Genomic DNA, 22,457 nt, shown 5'->3' with positions numbered 1-22,457 from the left:
TCATGCTACCTTTATTCATTCTTTAAAGGGGCGCCCAAATGCCTAGGGAGCGAGGTGGAGCAATGCTTAGCATACTGGGCTGGCATTCGGGAGGATGAGGTTCAAATCCCCGTCTAGCTGTCAAAATCTGAGTTTTCCGTGAGTTTCCTAAATCGGTCCATCAAATGCCGGGATGGTTCCTCTGAAAAGGGCACGGCCGATTTCCTTCGTCATTTCTTCGTAACCCGTGCCTGTGCTCAGTCTCTAATGACCGCTCTGCCGACTGGACATTAAACTCTAATCTTCATTCTGAATGCCGGAGAGGAAGCATACAGTTTGATTTATAAAATATAATTGCAGTGTCTCAGCAGATTAGGAAGTTAAATGCACGGAATATACAGCAAAATATTGGTGCACTGGGGCACTATCTATCGCTGAAACACTTATTTCATTGTGCATTACGGTTACGAAAATATTAAAGTTAAGAACTTAGATGGCTCATCCAGTAAAAATGATGTTAACACGTCTGCGGATAAATTATTCTTTAGCATACTCCTCTGCACTTAGGCACACTGCTGTGCAGAAGGAATACTTGCACTGCGAATGTGTGAATCTGGCATTTAAAGAATATTTTATTATTTCAATTTTACAGTCTTAAAGATTTTAACGATATTCGTCATGCAGTATTTTAGGAACGGCTTAATAACCGTGTGATTGAACTCCTTAAAACCAGTAACAACAACTATTACTTATGTGAATTAAGCTTTCCAAAAAGACATTTTATACTACAATATTCTGGCTAATCTTGCATTTAAAGTAAAATGTGAGCTTTTGACGACCTCCTTCCCGTCATTATCAGGATCAGCTACAGAACAACTACGTAGTTCTGTATCGTTTTCATTCTAGTAGATTAGAAACTCTCACGTAATATAAATTCACTCGAAGATGTTAATGTTCGTTAAAAATATTCAAAATATTCTGACCTGATCTAGCGTCTGGGTGACACGTGACCTACACTCACTAGAAACTTCTGTTGAAAACGTGATGCTATTGAATATTTCTGAGTCTAGGACAGATTATTCCCAGATATGATCACTGTTCTTAGGAAAGAACTTTTCTCTAATAGAGATTGGTGATCCTTTTTCTTGTTTCCTTAGCGGTGTAGGAAATACGCAGTAGCGTCCAGAGCTGAGAACCTATGAAACTTTCCTCGTGTTGTCTCTTTTCTCTTACGTTAAACGTGGGTTTAGACGTTATATAGCACGTGGCTTATCTGACGTCGAGCTTCGAAGCCGAACCGAGATCATAAATAAATATGTGAGCACAATGGAACTCACCTACCGAAATATTTGTATAATAATATACATAATATCGTGTCAAGAACCGAATGATAAATTCATTAACATACGTGAAGTTACACAGTGTAACAGACACGCCCTGCCCTGGCAGTGACGGGAGATAGCCGCCTGATCTATAGGTGGGCGTGGCGGCCGTCTTCTCGTTATGGTCCAGACCACTATGGCACCTAATTTAGGAACACAGCGAGCTGGGCAGCCGCTTCCCACCACCCTGTCACGCCTTGGAGGCCGCCTCCGCTATATACAGCAAGAACTACAAATGTTGCCTTATTTCATATATGTCTTGAGAACTCGGTGGTTATATAGGAATTAGCAACGACGAAATAAATCAATCAGCCACAATTTAGTCGAATTCACAACTCATTCTCTCGCAACTAATTTTTGGTCTAAACCCACGTTCTGACGGTAGCATACATTTCGTATGATATTGTGCATGTTTCTCATAAAGAGAAAGCGCTTTTATTTACCTGAAATAACACCGAGCTAAAATTGTTTCATTAGATTATTTTTATTCTAGATTTTAACGAATCTAGAATTACATTTCACAACTGGCATTTCTAGACTGTATTTATTTCACCAAAGGAGGAACAACATTCTTATGATTTACTAGCTGCAGTGCCCGTCGTTACCCGGGATGTTTAATGACTGCCACATGGATTAAAATATCTTCTAGGGTGTATTTCACATGTAACAACGGCAACACATTAATAAATAACAGTTTGCAATCTTTTTTCTGTCAAATTCTCGAGCTTTCGCTCGTCCCGCGATCTGGTTACGTCTACACCAAGACGCTGTGATTTATTCTCGTGACAGGAATTAGTCAGTTTACCACGATATATTTCGTTTGCGAGGCATTTAGGTTTTCATTAATTTTCTTCGTCGTTTCATCTGAATTTATAAATTAGAAGTAAATTGGTGAAGAACTTTGAAATAAAACGTTCGAGTACTTTTAGAGATGTTTGGTAACAACATTCCTCCTATATATCTATATTAAAAATATACATAGCCTACATCCACCCAAGTGTTCACTATGGAATCGTGTAGAAATCTGAAGTAAATCGGCCAAGAACTTTTGGAGATTTTTGAGAAGAACTTTTCCTCTTTATATATTGCATACATATACGTTTGAAGCCAGATTACGAAATCTTATGTTAACAGTGATCTTCCTCTTTTCTTGAAAGTAAAGTGCGCAAAATTTCGTCAAGACTGGAATAAAATTGTATATTTCCATAAGTTACAAACGAATGGAGAGAGAGAGAGAGAGAGAGACTTTTGATAATAGGACTTTCCAATCAAGAACAACTGACAATATGAGAAACATAGAAGTAGCAAAGCATCTTAAATCACTTAATAAAGGCAAGGCTTCCTGTCCAGATTGTATACCAGTCAGGTTCCTCTCAGAGTATTCTGATACAATAGCACCATAATTAGTAATTATATACAACCGCTCGCTCACAGAAAGATCCGTACCTAAAGAATGGGAAATTGCTCAAGTCACAACAGTACCCCGAAAGGGAAGTAGGAGTAATCCGTTGAATTACAGGCCCATATCACAAACTTCGATTTGCAGTAGACTTTTGGAACATATACTGTATTCGAACATTATTAATTACCTCGAAGAAAATGATTTATTGACACATAGCCAGCAGGGATTCAGAAAATATCGTTCTTGCGAAAGACAACTAGCTCTTTATACTCATGAAGTAATGAGTGCTATCGACAGGGGATGTCAAATTGATTCCATATTTTTAGATTTCCAGAAGGCTTTAGACACCGTTCCTCACATGCTTCTTCTAACCAAACTGCTTCCCTGTGGAATAGCGCCTTAGTTGTGCGACTGGCTTCGTGATTTCCTGTCAGAAAGGTCACGGTTCGTAGTAACAGACTGAAAGTCATCGAGTAAAACAGAAGTAATATCCGGCGTTCCCCAAGGAAGTGTTGCAGGTTCAAAAAATGGTTCAAATGGCTCTGAGCACTATGGGACTTAACATCTGTGGTCATCAGTCCCCTAGAACTTAGAACTACTTAAACCTAACTAACCTAAGGACATCACACACATCCATGCCCGATGCAGGATTCGAACCTGCGACCGTAGCAGTCGCGCGATTCCGGACTGAGCGCCTAGAACCGCGAGACCACCGCGGCCGGTAGTGTTGCAGGCCCTCTATTGTTCCTGATCTGAGTAGCCGTCTTAGATTGTTTGCAGATGATGCTGTCACTTACCGTCTTGCAAAGTCATCAGATGACCAAAACGAATTGCAAAATGATTTAGATAAGATATCTGTATGGTGCGAAAGTGGCAATTGACCCTGAATAAAGAAAAGTGTGAAATTATTCACATGAGTCCTACAAGAAATCCGCTAAATTTCGATTACGCGATGAGTCACACAAATCGGAAGACTGTAAATACAACTAAATACTTCGGGATTACAATTACAAATAACCTGAATTGGAACGATCACATAGATAAAGTTGTGTGTAGAGCAAACCAAAGACCGCGATTCATTGGCAGAACACTTAGAAGGTACAACTGGTCTACTAAAGTGACTGCTTACACCACGCTTGTCCGCCCTATTCTGGAGTATTGCTGTGCCGTGTGGGAACCGCATCAGGTGGGACTGACGGATGACATCGAAACAGTACAAAGAAGGGTGGCTCGTTTTGTATTATCGCGAAATAGGGGAGATAGTGCCACAGACATGATACGTGAATTGGAGTGGCAATCAGTAAAACAAAGGCGTTTTTCGTTGCGACGGGATCTTCTCATGAAATTTCAATCACCAGTTTTCTCCTCCGATTGCGAAAACATTCTGTTGACACCCACCTTCATAGGGATAAATTATCATTGATAAAATAAGAGAAATCAGGGCTTGCACAGAATAATTTAAGTGCTCGCTTTTCCCGCGCGCCTTTCGATAGTGGAACGGTGAGGAGACAACTTGAACGTGGTTCATTGAACCCTCTGCCTGCAGGCACTTAATTGTGAATAGCAGAGTAATCATATAGATGTAGATGTTGACGTAGAAGCAAAGCTGATGCGTGCGGCGCTGAGCTCTCACCACGGATATTCAGAGCTGACAGAGAGCCTTTGCCGGCCGCGGTGGTCTCGCGGTTCTAGGCGCGCAGTCCGGAACCGTGCGACTGCTACGGTCGCAGGTTCGAATCCTGCCTCGGGCATGGATGTGTGTGATGTCCTTAGGTTAGTTAGGTTTAAGTAGTTCTAAGTTCTAGGGGACTGATAACCACAGTAGTTGAGTCCCATAGTGCTCAGAGCCATTTGAACCATTTTTTAGAGAGCCTTTGTTTTAGTTTTCCAAGCCACGCCACACTCAAGATCACCGCCACATTTTGGCAGATGCATTCCTACATACAGCTTTGCTATAAAGCGATGTTGGTAGCCTGCATCTGCTTTGCTTCAGCAGTCGTCCTTCTGGAAACATTGGCCCTGAATGAAAAACGCAGCATAAGACAAGTGTTCCTTTTACTTTCTGTCTGAGCAAGGTGTCTCACATTACTCGGGACAAAGAACACGTCTTTTCGATGCTTATGTTTAAGAATTTTGATCGTTAAACTCTGACTCTTTGTTCGTAAAACCAATGAGGTGGCACCAACACCCGAGTTAAGTGCGCATTTTCCTTATCGCATGAGGTTGCAACAGTAGGCTGAACGAATAATTCTGGCATTTGCACATACATTTTCAAATTCATCACACCAAGAGTAATATACACACGCCAAATAGCACTGCACCGAATATTACACCAATAGTTAGAGAATGACGCTGTCCAATTTTCCCGACCATAAATTAGCGATTTTCTAGGCGAGAAGGTTAACAGTGACAGCTGTGATGGACGAGCCCACTCACATGGAAGACGGCTTCATCTGATCAGCGAATTTGTATCTAAATCTTGACTGTTCTTTTAACACTATCTTTATGGACTGGATAAGGTCCATACTGATGCCTCAGTCTTTCGACACCAATGATGGCACGAAGTTCGTAGTCATAGTTTCCGTCATTATCATCTATGCCGAACCAAACTGCATTTCAGCTGATTTTGCATCACGTGTATCGTGGTACTCTTGACATATGATGCGGATAGGACAGCTTTAACCTCTTCCTTGAGAACTATGCAGGACTGACTACTCTGATCCAACTAACGTGATGTGCTCTCCTGTTATCGTTCCGCGTCATTTCTATCACTTTACTATAGATATTTTTGTGTGAATAGAAACAGCGCACGTCGTTGCAGCTTTCAAGAAAGATCGTAGAACAGATTCTCATGATTAGATCCCTATATCGTTGTCATCAGTCTGTTTGAGATTCATGGAGCACGTTTTATGCTCAAGAATTATGCCGCTTTTGCAGAATGAAAATCCCCTCTGTAAAAATCAACTGGGATTCGGCAAACAGAGATCTTACGAAACTCAGCTCGTTCCGTTCCTCCTTGAGATCCATAGTGCTGTAGACAAAAGCGCTCAGGTTGATGCCGTGTTCCTTGACTTCGGGAAGACATTTGACGCCGTCGAACACTACCAGTTTGTGAAAAAAAAAAAAACAAGAGCTTACTGAGTATCGGACCAGATTTGTGACTGGATTAAAGATTTCCTTGCAGACAGAATTCAACAAGTCGCCCTTAACGGAACAAAATAGACAGCTATATAGGTATTTTCCGCAATGCCCCAAGGAACGTGATAGGACCGTTGCTGTTTACAGTGTATATAAATGATGTAGTAGAAAGCGACTGAAGCTATTTAAGACGGTTCACAGATGAAGTAGCAACGCCAGAAGGCAGTATCGATTTGCAGAATGACCTACAAAGGATTTACAAATGGTGCATGCTTTGGCAGTTGACCCTGAATGTAAATAAATGTAATATAGTGCGCATATGTAGGAAAATATTTACTCTACTGTGTACCTACACGATTGATGACAAATTTATGGTACACTACCTAGCGTAAAATTTCTAAAAGTATCTATCCAGAGTGACCTTAATGGAATGACCCCATAAAACAAATAGTACAAAAAGCAGATGCCAGACTGAGATCATAGGACGATTCTTAAGGAAATGTAGCTCAACCGCGAAAGATGTGGCTTACAATGCTCTTGCCCGTCCGATTATTGAGTATTGTTCACCAATGTGGAACCCTTACAAGGTAGGATTGATACATGAGATAGAGAAGATCAAACGAAGAACAGCGCCTTTCTTCACGGGATCGTTTAGTAAGCGTGAGAGCGTTACAGATATGCTCAACTAATTCCAGTGGCAGACACTACAAAGGAAGCATTGTGCATCACGGAGAGGTTTACTATTGAAATTATGAGAGAGTATTTTCCGGGAAGAGTAGAATATCACATTACATACATGTCACGAAATGCCGCGATGAGAAAATTCGAGAAATTAGAGTTAATACAGAGGCTTACCGACGACCATTCTTCCGGCGCGCTCTTCGGAAGTATAACAGAGAAGGGGACGTCAGTTACTGGTACCACAAGTACCCTCCCCCACACACTGTCAAATGGGTTGTAGAGTAATGAGCTACATGTAGATGTAGGTCTTGTTTTCTCACTTTATTCGTTGTTATGTTGTTTACAGCTGCATTTGGTAGACGGTGATACTGACATTTATTTCATCCCAATGGACATCTAGTCTCGTTGTATAGTTCAACTACTTGACTAGAAAATTAGAAACTCTAGCGATGGGCAACTTTCATCACAAATTTTATCTGAAAGTAATAACCGTACAATGTAAGCATTGAGACCACAATTAAATGGAAAAAGAAATTGCATCTGAACATGTAAACTGAGAAGGGTTGTACGAGTTTATAGAGTGTAGTAAGTGCTATGTGTACGTTGTAATGTAATTAAGTAAAAATTTAATACATACATGCTTTTTGATTACCTAGTAATACGGAAAAGTATGCTTTATGGTAGGTTTAACACTAGTATTGCGATAAAGTACTCAGATAAAAAGTAGGGCTCTTTTTCATGCAGCAGATCAGGATGTAGAAAGGCTAGTTTTTGTAGTAGTATTAGGTGTGTTAGGTGTAACCGTTTGGTGAATTTTATCGCTGGTTGCAGCTGTTGTGTGCGAGGCTTAACGTACCTGTAAGCACTCCGAACACAAAGTTAGTCATCCCACCCCACTATTACCGCCTCCTTCCTTCATAATGACATCAGTTCGGCGAGGAAGAGAGCCCGCAGGTTTCTTCTAGTATGCCACATCCAGCTGAAGCCATTCGTTCATGGTTAGATCCCGCACAACTACTACATTTCGGCGATGAAGAGTTCTGTGTTTCAGCTCTTGTTCCAAATAGCTCCAGACCTTCTCCATGTGTTAAAGATCGACTGATTTAAAGGGTAGTCGAGATACGGTAGGGCGCCTGAGCTTTCGTCAAACGAGGATGGTATGCGTTCAGCACAGTCAACATAGTTGTTGTCATCTAGGACGTCAGGAGTGTCCACAACATATTCTTCATGAAAACTTAGAAGAAAGGGCAACACCTCTTTATTGAGAATTGAGAATGTTGAAACAAGCATCCTGGTTCATATTATTGTCGACCTGTATGAGGCGCTCAAGTAATGGTACGAAGTACACCCTCAAAACATCACAGAACCACCCCTAGACCTGAATTACAGTCTCCGCACGGATCTCACTAGGTCGTTGCCGCCCTCGACACCTAGCATCATTTGAAAAGAGGGCAACTTGCAGCTCGTCGGATCACACCATTTGCCTCCATTTCGTTACAGTCCGGTATCTGTATTGACACATTGAACACGTGCATCTTTATACAGGGTGAATCAAGAGGAAAGGTACAAACTTTGAGGGGTAATAGTATTAGTTATTATGAACAAAAAACCACATACTAATATATTTCCTGCTCTTAATATTTTCCAAGGAAACTAATGAAAACAATGGGGAACAGGACAAATGCACGTGATATAAAATTAAATAGTGTAATCTAATGTTTTGTTTAACTGCGTCCATTTTCTCGCAAAGATGTTTAAAAAGTTTACTGTCAACTGCAATGCATTTTACAGCTATTGTAAACAGCTGCTGGGTTACTGACCTGAGCTCATTCTTACGATCCTTTACTTGAGCACAAGCATGTAAAATACGAGCGAGAAATTCCACGTAGTGAGGGATACCTTGGCTGTTTTTTACGTTGAAATGTCCTGTTTGGAGTAGCATCAGCCCAACTGGTGTACAAATGAATTACCGTGAAGACATCGGAACCCTACCGCTGGAAGCAGCGGGCCCACTTAGTCAATGTGTATGTGGAGAAAAAAAGTGTGGCTTCAGAAAAATGACCTGTGGTCACTAAAGACAACACTATATAGCCTAATGTCGCTTCGGTTATGTTTACATGTGAATGCTGGTGAAGAAGGACATGTGACTGACGCCTGTGATTTTAAGAGAGCTGTATGTCGGATGCGGTTAAGAAGAGGGCATATGTTCATTTGCAGCTTTTTTGTTCAGGATCACCAATACTATCACGCCTCAACACATGCACCTTTCCTCCTCACTCACCATACATGCTGCTGTGAGCAATGGTCCTTTACCAGGTACGCGACTCCATCTGTCTATTGCGCTAAGTTCGCTTCGCGGTGTTCACTCGCAGAGTGGTTGAGATGGACCCGAGTTCACTGACGGCAGCAATTCCTATAGAGTATGAAACCGATTTTCATTGACAAAGCGCCACATTCCTATCCGGTCACAATCGGTTCGGATCTCTTTGCATCCATTGTTCGCCGTTTAACATGGCTGCGAGAGGTACACCTCTACTTGTAGGCACGTTGCACAGTCCGCGTTGATGCACCAACAAATCTCTCCTCTTCACTCACACACGGTAGCTGTTTTCTGCCATTGTGTCACGTTTTCACGTCAACTCTTCTAACTACGCTGGTCTCATGCAATCGATTGGCACACTGCCACTATTTGAGTCAACGTTGGATGATTACTTGACCGCCTGGTACCAGTTCTACACTTTTACATCGTTTAGAACCTTTTCAGGCTGATCTACAGATACGCTCGAGGAAGCTACGTGTTCAATTCCGTAGCGTGCTGCTCTTTTAGGGAGGTGACTAACATTTTGTTCGCTGCCCTTAGCTGTGTCAAATAGATATATTACTTTACCCGCGCCACGAGATATCCTCTGTCATAGGAGGGAGGGGGACGGTAAGAGGAAACTGGCCTTTGCGCATGAGTAAAGCGAGTAATGGTGTACTGCGTGCAAACATCAGTAGCCTCGTTGTTAGTGTGGCAAGTGGGACAGTGCTGGCAGTTCTGGCTGTAGTGTTTGCGCTAAATGACATACCTACAAGTTGCTACGACTTCTCCTGGTGTGAGGATAGCGGTTTTGCGCCAAGCTGTAAACTAACACCTATAAAATTTAAGCTCATCCATTACGGATGTTCTAGAACACGTGACTGTGTATTGAATACAAATACTGAAAACTGCAACCAGTATCTTTTTTAAAAAAATATTCATGTACTGTCACAAACTAGTTTTCGAACATTCTCAGGCTCATCTTCAGATGGGATACGTGGAAGCTACATGTTTGTTTCCAAAGCGTGATGCTGGATGCTGGCTCTGCGAGAGTATGGGCGGTTCTGTAATTGGTATCCATCAGGAAATTTCCATTGTGATTGCCAAATGGTCACAGATTACTCAATTTCCACTATGAATATAAATATACACCGATTCTCACGATAAATATATTTACAAAAAAATGGTTCAAATGGCTCTGAGCACTATAGGACTTAACTGCTGAGGTCATCAGTCCCCTAGAACTCAGAACTACTTAAACCTAACTAACCTAAGGACATCACACACATCCATGCCCGAGGCAGGATTCGAAACTGCGACCGTAGCGGTCGCGCGGTTCCAGACTGTAGCGCCTAGAACCGCTCGGTCACTCCAGCCGGCAAATATATTTACAGATTTATCGTAATAGTCGATATTTATTTGCAAATAATTTACGGGATTGCAGCCGGGTGACTTCGTCGACAACTGCCGATATTCAAAAGGTGTACACCGTGCCATTTTCAAAGAAATTTTGTCTTGAAACCGACAGGGTGTGTAGTCTCAAAAATCGGCTGTTGTCGATAACGTCACGCGGCTGCATTCTCATAAGTTATTTGAACACTGTATACCCTGGGAGGAACTGTGGTCTCTCGATGTGTTTTAATATTCACTTACTAACTTCTCACTTTCAATGTAAATATTCACTGACTGTTATGATAAACATATTTATAGTGATAATAGGATTGTATTTATATTAATATTAAAAAGCGAGTAATCTCTGGCCAATTGGTAATCACAAACGAAGGTGCCAGGTTAATACCAACTACAAAATGATAAGTACTGTTGCAAGCGAGTACCCAGTATCACACTGCACAAGTAAACATATGACGTCCATGTATCCCACCTGAAGATCAGCATGAAAAAGTTCGAAAACTAGTGTATGGGTATAGCCGAAGAGTTTTAAAAAATGAAAAAAGGTTTAATGTTTTGTGAAATTATTTGGAATATTATGTAGTGCTCTTTAGAATAATAGAATACTAAGTTAAACATTGGACTTGAAATTCTCATTTGGTACCTCATTTGCTGTAGATGAATTCGAGCATCATTCAAAAATAGTTCAAATGTGTGTCACATCTTGTGGGACTTAACTGCTAAGGTCATCAGTCCCTAAGCTTACACACTACTTAACCTAAATTAGCCCAAGGACAAACACACACATCCATGCCCGAGGGAGGACTCGAACCTCCGCCGGAACCAGCCGCATAGTCCATGACTGCAGCGCCGTAGACCGCTCGGCTAATCCCCATCATTCAAAGCTGCCTCAAATTTTTTCATTTCGTTTCTTACTATAAGACAAATCATTTCACAAAAGTTTGACCTTTTTCTTTTAAATGTTTTTACTTTTACAATTTTCGTTCATAAAGTATGAAGTATAGTATAGACACATCAAAAAAAGTTTTGTATCACCTCGGTTCCAAGAGTTCCGGAACCTGTACAGAAAATTAAACTAGAGATCAACATAAACACCATTTCCGCCCTTTTTATGGCTCTGTGAGATCTTCAGAGGTGGTGGTCCAGATTGCTGTACACAACGGTACCTCTAATACCCAGTACCACGTCCTCTTGCATTGATGCATACCTGTATTCGTCGTGGCATACTATCCACAAGTTCATCAAGACACTGTTGGTCCAGATTGTCCCACTCCTCAACGGCTATTCGGCCTAGATCCCTCAGAGTCGTTGGTGGATCACGTCGTCCATAAACAGCCCTTTCCAATCTATCCCAGGCATGTTCGATAGGGTTCCTGTCTGGAGAACATGTTGGCCACTATAGTCGAGCAATGTCGTTATTCTGAAGGAAGTCATTCACAAGATGTGCACGATGGGGGCGCGAATTGCCGTCTATGAAGACGAATGCCTCGCCAGTATGCTGCCGATATGGTTGCACTATCGGTCGGAGGAATGCATTCACGTATCGTACAGCCGTTACGGCGCCTTCCATGACCACCAGCGGCGTACTTCGGCCTCACATAATGCCACCCCAAAATAGCAGGGAACTTCCACATTGTTGCACTCGCTGGACAGTGTGTCTAAGGCATTCAGCCTGACCGGGTTGCCTCTAAACACGTCTCTGACGATTGCCTGGTTGAAGGCATATGCGACACTCATCGGTGAAGAAAAAGTGATGCCAACCCTTAGCGGACCATTCGGCATGTTGTTGGGCCCATCTGTACCGTGCTGCATAGTGTCGTGGTTGCAAAGATGGACCTCGCAATGGATGTCAGGAGTGAAGTTGCACAACATGCAACCTATTGCGCACAGTTTGAGTCATAACACGACGCCTTGTGGATGCAAGAAATGCATTAATCAACATGGTGCCGTTGCTGTCAGGGTTCCTTCGAGCCATAATCCGTAGGTAGCGGTCATCCACTGCAGTCCATGGACGGCGTGAGCGAGGCATGACACCGACAGTTCGTGTCTCTCTGTATCTCCTCCTTCATGTCCGAACAACATCGCTTTGGTTGACTCCGAGACTCCTGGACACTTCTCTTGTCGAGAGCCCTTCCTGGCACAAAGTAACAATGCGGACGCGATCGAACAGCGGTATTGACTGTCTAGGCATAGTTGAACTACAGACAACACGAGCCGTGTACGTCCTTCCTGGTGGAAAAACCGGAACTGAACGGCTATCGGACGCCTCCGACTATTAGGCGCTGCTCTTGCATGGTTGTTTACATGTTTGGGCGGGTTTAGTGATATCTCTGAACAGTCAAAGGGACTGTGTCTGTGATACAATATCCACAGTCAACGTCTATCTTCGGGAGGTTTGGGAACCAGGGTGATGCAAAACCTTTTTTTTTATGTGTGTATTTTTATTAGGGATTGGCATGCAGTTTCTATTAAGAGTATACAGATCAAGAGAAAGCAGAGAATTTTCAATTTGAGCTTTGACTTTACATTTTTTTAAACTATCTCTACAAGACTAGTAGTAGCTGTTCGTGAGATATTTCGTTTTCTTGAAATCACTAATCAAGTAGTCCTTAATTAGCCTGATTATTGTCAAGCGATTAAATCTATTTTTGCATAACTAACCCTCAATCTGGTCAATTTGATATTTCGTTTGTCCATTTCCCAGTCTTCGTTTGGCCATGAAAATCCTCAATTATCCATTGTGTAATAACTAGGGAATCTTTTTTTCGTTTCCTGAAACATTTGGTCAAAGAAGTAATTTCCACTTCATCCATTCTTGCTATGAGGGACGGTAGGACAACTGACGATATATTCAGCAATAAACAAATAAACCAACAGCTGTGTTTTTATCTGTGATTCATTTCAGAGCCAATCGGTCTCGGCATTGCATTATGCCATCGTCAGGCCCTATGAACAACACAATAACAGCAGTACAGCTCCTGAGGTGGGGGCAGTGGCGGATACATATGGGGGGGGGGCGCTGGGCGCCCCCCCCCCTTGCGCGGCCAGCCTCATTGCCACCTGCGCCGCCCCCACCAGTCAGGCTGCACGCTATTCGTTCGTTTCTTTCGTCAGTCGACTCGACTGAATCGAGTTATTGAGTAGTTGTACTTTCTATCTCGACAATGAATGAGGATTGACATAATGGCTTAGCTCTGTTGAACACTCACCATGACATTGATTGTCCTATTAGCGATATAATTAACCAATTTGCCAGGAGGATTGGTAGCTTAGAATTCATCATTTAAGAAAGAGAACCACAACTGTAACTTGTTTATGTCATAAGATGGCATTGTCTTGTAAGGTGTACCGGTATGAAATGAGCGTTTTTTTGTGAAAATGAAACACTAATTTTGAATTGAAAAGTAAAAACATTTTATTCAAAGTACTGGCCATTGCTTTCTACATATTTTGACCACCATTCTGTCAATTTGTGGACACCACGCCAATAGAAATGTTCGTCTTTTGAAGCAAACCAATGAGACACCTAATTTTCGACCTCTTCGTATAAATCGAACTGTTCCTCAGACAATTCGTGCCCCATTGGTGAAAACAAATGGTACTCGGAAGGGGCCAAGTCTGGTGAATACGTCGGGTGGGGTAGCAGCTCCTAGCCAAGTGTTTTGATCGTATCCTGAACCAGTTTTTCTTTGTGTGCAGGTGCATTGTCGTGTAAAAAAATTACTTTGCCATGTCTTCTGGCCCATTATGGTCTTTTTTCGATCAATGCATAGTTCAAATTGATCATTTTTGTCTGTAGCGATTAGTATTCACAGTTTCACCTGGTTTTAGAAGCTCATGATACACCACACCTTTCTGATCCCACCAAACACAGAGCATTGTCTTCTTGCCGAATCGATCTGGTTTTGCAGTCGATGTTGATGGTTGTCCCGGATTAACCCACGATATTTCCCGTTTAGGATTCTTAAAATAAATCCATTTTTCAACTCCAGTAACAATTCGATGCAAAATTGATTTTCTTTCATGTCTTTGAAGCAAAATGTGTCAAATGGTTCTTCGGTTTTCCATCTGTCTTTCATTCAATTCATGTGGCACCCATTTTTCACACTTTTGGATCTTTCCCATAGCTATCAAATGGTCAGAATTTGTTTGTTGTGCAACATCTAGCGGTTCTAGGCGCTCAGTCCGGAACCGCGCGACTGCTACGGTCGCAGGTTCGAATCCTGCCTCGGGCATGGATGTGTGTGATGTCCTTAGGTTAGTTAGGTTTAAGTAGTTCTAAGTTCTAGGGGACTGATGATCACAGATGTTAAGTCCCATAGTGTTCAGAACCATTTGAACCATCCAATATTGCTTGCAATTCGGCGTCTTCGAACTTTTTTGGTGGTCTTCCACGTTCTTCATTTCTTACATCAAAATCATTATTTCTGAACCGTTGAAATCATCTTTTGCATGTTGCTTACGATAGAGTATGATCACCATATGTCTCGACAAGCATTCGATGCGACTCTGCAGCACTTTTTTTCAAATGAAAACAAAAAATTAATACTTTCCGCAAATCATCACTTTCTGGTACAAAATTCGACATTGTTAACACGATGAAAACATATGATGTTGTTTGTTCCATGACTTGATGTATACTAAATATCTTTGAAGGATTTCATACCCCCCAAACAAACAAAAAATTAACGCTCGTTCACAACAAATGTTCCCTATCGACACATTTGTATTTTAACGCTCATTTCATACCGGTACACATGGGTGTATAATCAGTTGAAATAAAACTTTCTTAAACTTTGCATGTGACTTGACTATTTTTTATAACAGTAAAAGTGAAGGTAGCGCAAGATATCTTTAGCGCCCCCTCTTTGAGGTTTTTCTGTATCTATCACTGGGTAGGAGTTGTTGTTGTTGTTGTTGTTGTTGTTGTGGTCTTCAGTCCTGAGACTGGTTTGATGCAGCTCTCCATGCTACCCTATCCTGTGCAAGCTTCTTCATCTCCCAATACGTACTGCAACCTACATCCTTCTGAATCTGCTTAGTGTATTCATCTCTTGGTCTCCCTCTACGATTTTTACCCTCCACGCTGCCCTCCAATACTAAATTGGTGATCCCTCGATGTCTCAGAACATGTCCTACCAACCGATCCCTTCTTCTAGTCAAGTTGTGCCACAAACTCCTCTTCTCCCCAATACTATTCAATACCTCCTCATTAGTTATGTGATCTACCCATCTAATCTTCAGCATTCTTCTGTAGCACCACATTTCAAAAGCTTCTATTCTCTTCTAGTCCAAACTGTTTATCGTCCACGTTTCACTTCCATATATGGCTACACTCCAAACAAATACTTTCAGAAACGACTTCTTGACACTTAAATCTATACTCGATGTTAACAAATTTCTCTTCTTCAGAAACGCTTTCCTTGCCATTGCCAGTCTACATTTTATATCCTCTCTACTTCGACCATGCCGGCCGGTGTGGCCGTGCGGTTAAAGGCACTTCAGTCTGGAACCACGTGACCGCTACCGTCGCAGGTTCGACTCCTGCCTCGGGCATGGATGTGTGTGATGTCCTTAGGTTAGTTAGGTTTAATTAGTTCTAAGTTCTAGGCGACTGATGACCTCAGAAGTTAAGTCGCATAGTGCTCAGAGCCATTTGAACCATTAGCCAACTTCGACCATCATCAGTTATTTTGCTCCCCAAATAGCAAAACTCCTTTACTACTTTAAGTGTCTCATTTCCTAATCTAATTCCTTCAGCATCACCCGACTTAATTCGACTATATTCCATTATCCTCGTTTTGCTTTTGTTGATGTTCATCTTATATCCACCCTTCAAGACACTGTCCATTCCGTTCAATTGCTCTTCCAAGTCCTTTGCTGTCTCTGACAGAATTACAATGTCATCGGCGAACCTCAAAGTTTTTATTTCTTCTCCATGGATTTTAATACCTACTCCGAATTTTTCTTTTGTTTCCTTTACTGCTTGCTCAATATACAGATTGAATAACATCTGGGAGAGGCTACAACCCTGTCTCACTCCCTTCCCAACCGCTGCTTCCCTTTCATGTCCTTCGACTCTTATAACTGCCATCTGGTTTCTTTATAAACTGCAAATATCCTTTCGCTCTCTGTATTTTACCCCTGCCACCTTCAGAATTTGAAAGAGAGTATTCCAGTCAACACTGTCAAAAGCTTTCTCCAAGTGTACAAATACTAGAAACGTAGGTTTGCCATTTCTTAGTCTAGCTTCTAAGATAAGTCGTAGGGTCAGTATTACCTCACGTGTTCCCATATTTCTACGGAATCCAAACTGATCTTCCCCGAGGTCGGCTTCTACCAGTTTTTCCATTCGTCTGTAAAAAATTCGTGTTAGCATTTTGCAGCTGTGAGTTATTAAACTGATAGTTCGGTAATTTTCTCATCTGTCAACGCTTGCTTTCTTTGGGATTGGAATTATTATGTTCTTCTTGAAGTCTGATGGTATTTCGCCTGTCACACATTTTGCTCACCAGATGGTAGAGTTTTGTGAGGATTGGCTCTCCCAAGGCCGTCAGTAGTTCTAATGGAATGTTGTCTACTCCTGGGGCCTTGTTTCGACTCAGGTCTTTCAGTGCTCTGTCAAACTCTTCACGCAGTATCGTATCTCCCATTTCATCTTCATCTACCAGGTGATCAAAAAGTCAGTATAAATTGAAAACTGAATAAATCACGGAATAATGTAGATAGAGAGGTACAAATTGCCACAATTGCTTGGAATGACATGGGATTTTATTAGAACCAAAAAAATAGAAATGTTCACAATATGTGCGACAGATGGCGCTTTACCTGATCAGAATAGCAATAATTAGCATAACAAAGTAAGACAAAGCAAAGATGATGTTCTTTAAAGGAAATGCTCAATATGTCCACCATCATTCCTCAACAATAGCTGTAGTCGAGGAATAATGTTGTGAACAGCACTGTAAAGGATGTCCGGAGTTATGGTGAGGCATTGGCGTCGGATGTTGTCTTTCAGCATCCCTAGAGATGTCGGTCGATCACGATTCACTTGTGACTTCAGGTATCCCTAAAGCCAATAACCGCACGGACTGAGGTCTGGGGACCTGGGCGGCCAAGCATTACGAAAGTGGCAGCTGAGCACACGATAATCACCAAAAAACGCGCGCAAGAGATCTTTCACGGGTCTAGCAATACTTTGCGTGTGTGTTTTTTCCCTAATAAAACCCCAGGTCATTCCAAGCATGTATGTCCATTTTTATCTCTCTATCTACATTATTCCGTGGTTTATTAAGTTTTCAAATTTATACTGACTTTTTGATCACCCGGTACATTCTCTTCTCTTAACTTAATACGAATTATACAAAGTTACGTTAAGGAAGCTGTTGCATTATTTATTGCTCGTTATAAGAGAAGTGACCGGTTGCAGATTTCCGTATTTGTATAGAAAATTTATGTCAGAAGTAGTGACGAGCGTTCACTTTGATGTTTCAGAAAGAATTCACGAAAGACTGTATCTTCAACGAAATCTTCGAGCAGCACCACTACAACACGTACACGTCGGCGCGCTACTCGGACGGCCGGCGCACGCTGTACGTGGCGCTGAACAAGCGCGGGCTGCCGCGCAAGGTGCAGGTGCGGGCGGGCGCGCCGCTGCGCCGCCTCAGCACGTACACCCGCACGCTCACCAAGCCGGCGCCGCAGGCCGCCGTCGACCGGCTGCTGGCCGCCGCCGCCGCCGCCGCCGCCGCCACCGCGGCCGGCTCCGAGCCGCAGCCCACGGCGCACCCGCTGCGCCACCACGCGCACCACCAGCTGTGCCCCGTGTCGCGGGCGCCCGCGCAGACGCCCGACGACGCGGCCGCCGACGGCGACGCCGACGGCCGCGACAAGACGCGCTGCCGGCGCCGGCGCAAGCGCAAGAAGAGGAAGCGGCGCTGCCGCGACGGCGAGCCGGAGGGAGAAGACTGCCAGGGCCGGGGCAAGGGGCAGGCGCGGCGGCCCGCCAAGGGCGGCAAGGCCCGCCGCCGCTGCAAGGACGCGGCCGACCGCGAGCAGTGCCGGCGGCAGCGGCAGCGCCAGCGCCAGCGGCGGAGGGGCCGCGACCGCAGCCGCGGCCGCGCCAGGCGCCGCAAGCAGGCCGCCGCCGACTCTAGTTTTAAGGACCGGACGAACCAAAGAGATCTGGAAGGCAGCGGCAGCGCGGAGCCCGCGGAAAGACTGACGGCGGAGGCGGCGGCGGCCGCGGCGGAGGCGACCACGGTCCGCCCGCAATGACTCACGGCACCCCTGTGGCTCGCCGCGGCCAGCGTTCTCCACTCGACTCGCGACACCCTGCGTGCTCACACTCTCTCCACACACAGACTCTTTTATAAATAGATTTACAAGGTAGATTACTCTTCGATTGTATTATTTGCAGTAAAAGTGTACGTCATTGTTGTATATAGTGTATATATTTTATTTACGTCTAAGGCCTTTCCGTTTTTCCCTTTTTTCTGTCTCGTCTGTTAGCCGCCAGTTTCTCTCTCCCGCAGTAGGCTTTTTAGTAGATTTTTCCTCGTACGTCCTGGCTGGATTGTGGGAAGACTGTGGCAAAATTTACTACCCGAGTCGTCTGGGATTGCCGGTGGAGTAAAGACATCGAAACGTCGCGCATTTAGATGGCTCTGCTACGTAGGCTGCCCGAGACGGTGTCAGTTGAAATCGGTGAACGAGCGATCTCTCTCCGTCTGTCCCTCCTTCTTTGTATCCGTCAAAAGTTAGTCGTGTCTTCCCGCCCTCGTGTATGAGACGTTCTAACGTATCCGCAAACAGAGCTCCGTCTTCGGGTACGTTCGGCGAAATTCGGTGGCTCGTTCGTTATTCGACACGTGCGTAGGCACCCTCTCGCACTATTCGCTCTGTCGCACAGTCGTAGTAAGAGTGAATTCCGTCTGCTACGACAAAAGAGCCAGTTGCCACTTTTGTGTATTAAATACGATCACAAGAACGTGTTCTAAAGACAGGCCCAAAAGGTTTGGAACGGCAGCATTCGCGGTTTGGGTTGCGCGACTTCCAATTCCTTTACTTTTGTGCGCTCAGTGGACTACTTCGAATAACTTCTCTCTCCTGTACATCTGTCACACACTGTTCTGTACAATAAGCTCGATTACGGAAACACTTCAGTATTCACGGTCTGAAAAATATGTTACCGCTGTACAATAATCTCCCCGCGATACGTCGGCCAAAATGGAGTTTTTTGTATACCAGAATTGGTTCCCAATGAGCGCAGTGCAACCTTGTGTATATTTTCGTCGATCCCCGAGATCTAAAATGTTGTGCTCGCTCCCGAAGTATATTGTGTCACAGTATTTGTTTCAGCCGTGTGTGTGAAAATTTACTATCGTCGTATTTAATTAAGTTTTACGTTACCATACATTCATATGCTGCGTGTAAGTTTTATCAGTATTATGTACCTAACAAAATCAAGTATTGCTTAAATATTGGCCCGCCAGCGACCCACCCAGTAGCTAAGAATTTGAGCTGCCACCAAACGTGTACTGAACATACCCGAATGAACACTGCATTAATGTACTACTGTATGTGCTCCATTCACAAATTAGTTGAAACAGTTTATTCGCATCGTTTAGAAATTGTCGATTTTTTGTAAAATTTTTTAGTCATCGCAAGAAGAAGTTCTGTTTTTAATGCAGTTCAGGCCACACAGTGCCACTATTGATTTCCAGTTAAGTTCGGTAAAACAAGAAAAATTTGAAATACTCTAGGGTGCGTAAGCAGTGAGTACTGAATGTCTGAATGCGAATGAATGTAATTTATATGTGAAATTGCCTCTAAAGTCCAAATATCTTTTCAGAGAAACTGTGCTGTAGCGAAGATCGAAGAAAGGAACGAAATACATGAAAGACGTCAATGTTTACTATTGTGGTATCACGTTTCACTCAAGAGCAAGACGGAACTACTCAGGGACATTGTAACGATAGAAATGAAACGTGCGGATGACACAGACCATACGCGAGGCATTTTTGTGTTGGAGTAGGTCAAAATACTTTTGCCAGAGACCGAGATTTAAATTGTGGAAAGCAATTAACATCCAGAGGATCAACGACAAATATTTCCTAGAAGATTAACAAAATATTTGGAGCTAATGTTCCTGGGCCGTAGGTGCATCATAAAAAAAATATAATAAAAGAGAGAGAGAGAGAGAGACAGTGCCATAATTGCTTCTGCAGTAACGGCTTTTCCACGTCTCATAAGAGACGCCCAAAGCGAAAAAGCTCATTGTATGGGTTTCAGTTTCCCTGTTGATTTTGTCATGCAGTATGTAATTATTTTTAGGATATCAAATACCTTAAAATTATGGCAAACGAAAATATCAATTAAATTCGTTCAGCATAATTATTTGTACATACAATATTGTAATAATGAGCATGGAAAAATCATTTGAGTGTGCCGTAGAAAAAACAGACAACTAACTTTTATCTAATAGGTGTTAAAACACCTTGCTTACAGTAACAGCTGTGTCGGTGGAAGGGGCGTATCTTCTGCAATTTTTCTGAAAACTAATTATGACACAATGGCACTAGAATAAAAAATATTTTTGTCATGTATGTTCGTGGGTATTGTATGAAGAACAGTAAACATATTTAAGAATTTATCACACTATGAAATTAAGGTGTGTTTTAGTATTACCTACTGTGAAATTGAATGTCAGTAAACCGATAATTTTAAAGGTCAAAAAGTAACTTAAAATAGTGTACAATTTTCGTACTAACTTTCTAACATTTATGTACAACAAAATAACTATTCTTCAAGATTATTGAACTGAAAAAAAAACAAAAAACGAAATCATCTTCATGAAATGCAGTCGATTCAGCAGCTGCTGACATTCCCGCCACCGAATGCTGAAATCATCTAACGGTAATAACATAATATAGATGACAATGGTGATGCAGTATTATTAGTTTTAAATGAGCACCTCAATAAAATGTAACTGCTTAACTTTAAAATGTATTCATTACAAAATATCATCATAATCCTACATGAACTTTAGTCAAATCACTGAATATGTATGTAGACAAAATGCCAAAGACAATTCAGTATCCTACTAATATTCAGAGCTAATTACCTGTAACCTCAATAGAATAAATGAATCTTTCACAAACAAATGACTGACTAAGGCTGAAGAAGCAAGTTTCTCTGAAATACCGTACACCTATTTATCCAGCCGTTCTGCGTGCATAGCACGTTTAATGTCACAGTGCCAAGAACTTAATTTCTGAAGTACTGAAAGTATATATCTTAATTAGAAATTGCTTATTAATTCTCGTGTTAGTGGGATACATTCCCTCTCGTCAGCACTAAAGACATTTTTGAATCTCATCACTGTTGAAGAAGTACTATATTCAACACATAACAGTGATTTTGTTTTTTCATTTATTTTTTGTGTTTTACCATTACACTACTAAAAAGTGGTCGTAAAAATATGTAAGTGCCTTGCAAAGAATTCCTTGTATGATGAGATGGATCATAGCTCTAAATCATTTCATAGAGGCTGTACTACTATGTATGCTAGAAAATTTCACTGCCATTACAACATTAAAATTAATTTGTCTCTAAGACCTTGATATTTACAGATATAATTTATTTGACAAGTATTTAAAACTTATATGAGGCAATCTGTAATGTGTTTAAATGTTTGTTTGTATTTGATAAGTATGAATCTTTTGTACGCCGTAAAATGTGTCAACAGTAATGTATGTTTATTGTGTAATAAGAGAATCGTAAGCAGAAGAAAATAATGAATATGTCCCTCCGAAATGTTCTAACAGATGTATATTTCTTACCGCTGTAGGAATCAACTGATGTTGCATTTAGAAAGACACGTGTAATGCATGTAGAGTTAAATTTTCAGGAAACAAGATAATATTAATAAATTAATAAATAAAAATAAATTCATTGATTAACAATATAGTATTTTCCACTGTGAGAAACAACAACCGAATTACACTTCCATTCCATTAACACTTCCCTTCACAATCCTTACTCAATTGCTGTTGCCAGCATTTGATTTCAAAAACTATTACATATCAATACCCTAATCAACATAACATCGCTATGTCTCTCTTCTCTCTGTTAAATGCAACATCAGGTCTATTTCAAAATGAAC

At 42.1% G+C, this 22,457-nt stretch overlaps 1 protein-coding gene and 1 long non-coding RNA gene across 2 annotated transcripts in view; both read left to right on the top strand.

Annotated features, from left to right (window-relative positions):
- LOC126470868 (protein let-756-like) overlaps positions 1-18,447 on the top strand; it is a 223,195-nt gene extending 204,748 nt beyond the window's left edge. The window contains exons 3-5 of the mRNA XM_050098883.1: positions 17,786-18,001; positions 18,068-18,389; positions 18,431-18,447. Coding sequence (XP_049954840.1) covers positions 17,786-18,001; positions 18,068-18,389; positions 18,431-18,447 — 555 coding nt within the window. The remainder of the gene's footprint in view (positions 1-17,785; positions 18,002-18,067; positions 18,390-18,430) is intronic.
- Positions 18,448-18,546: 99 nt separating this feature from the next.
- Positions 18,547-22,257, top strand: LOC126470189 (uncharacterized). The gene is made up of 2 exons (XR_007586145.1): positions 18,547-18,679; positions 20,145-22,257. It is a non-coding gene; the product is annotated as an uncharacterized LOC126470189 (long non-coding RNA).
- Positions 22,258-22,457: the final 200 nt, after the last annotated feature.

This window comes from Schistocerca serialis, chromosome 3 (assembly GCF_023864345.2).
Source record: "Schistocerca serialis cubense isolate TAMUIC-IGC-003099 chromosome 3, iqSchSeri2.2, whole genome shotgun sequence".
In the NCBI taxonomy this organism is placed as follows: Eukaryota; Metazoa; Arthropoda; class Insecta; order Orthoptera; family Acrididae; genus Schistocerca; species Schistocerca serialis.
This window is presented reverse-complemented; position numbering and strand designations above follow the sequence as displayed.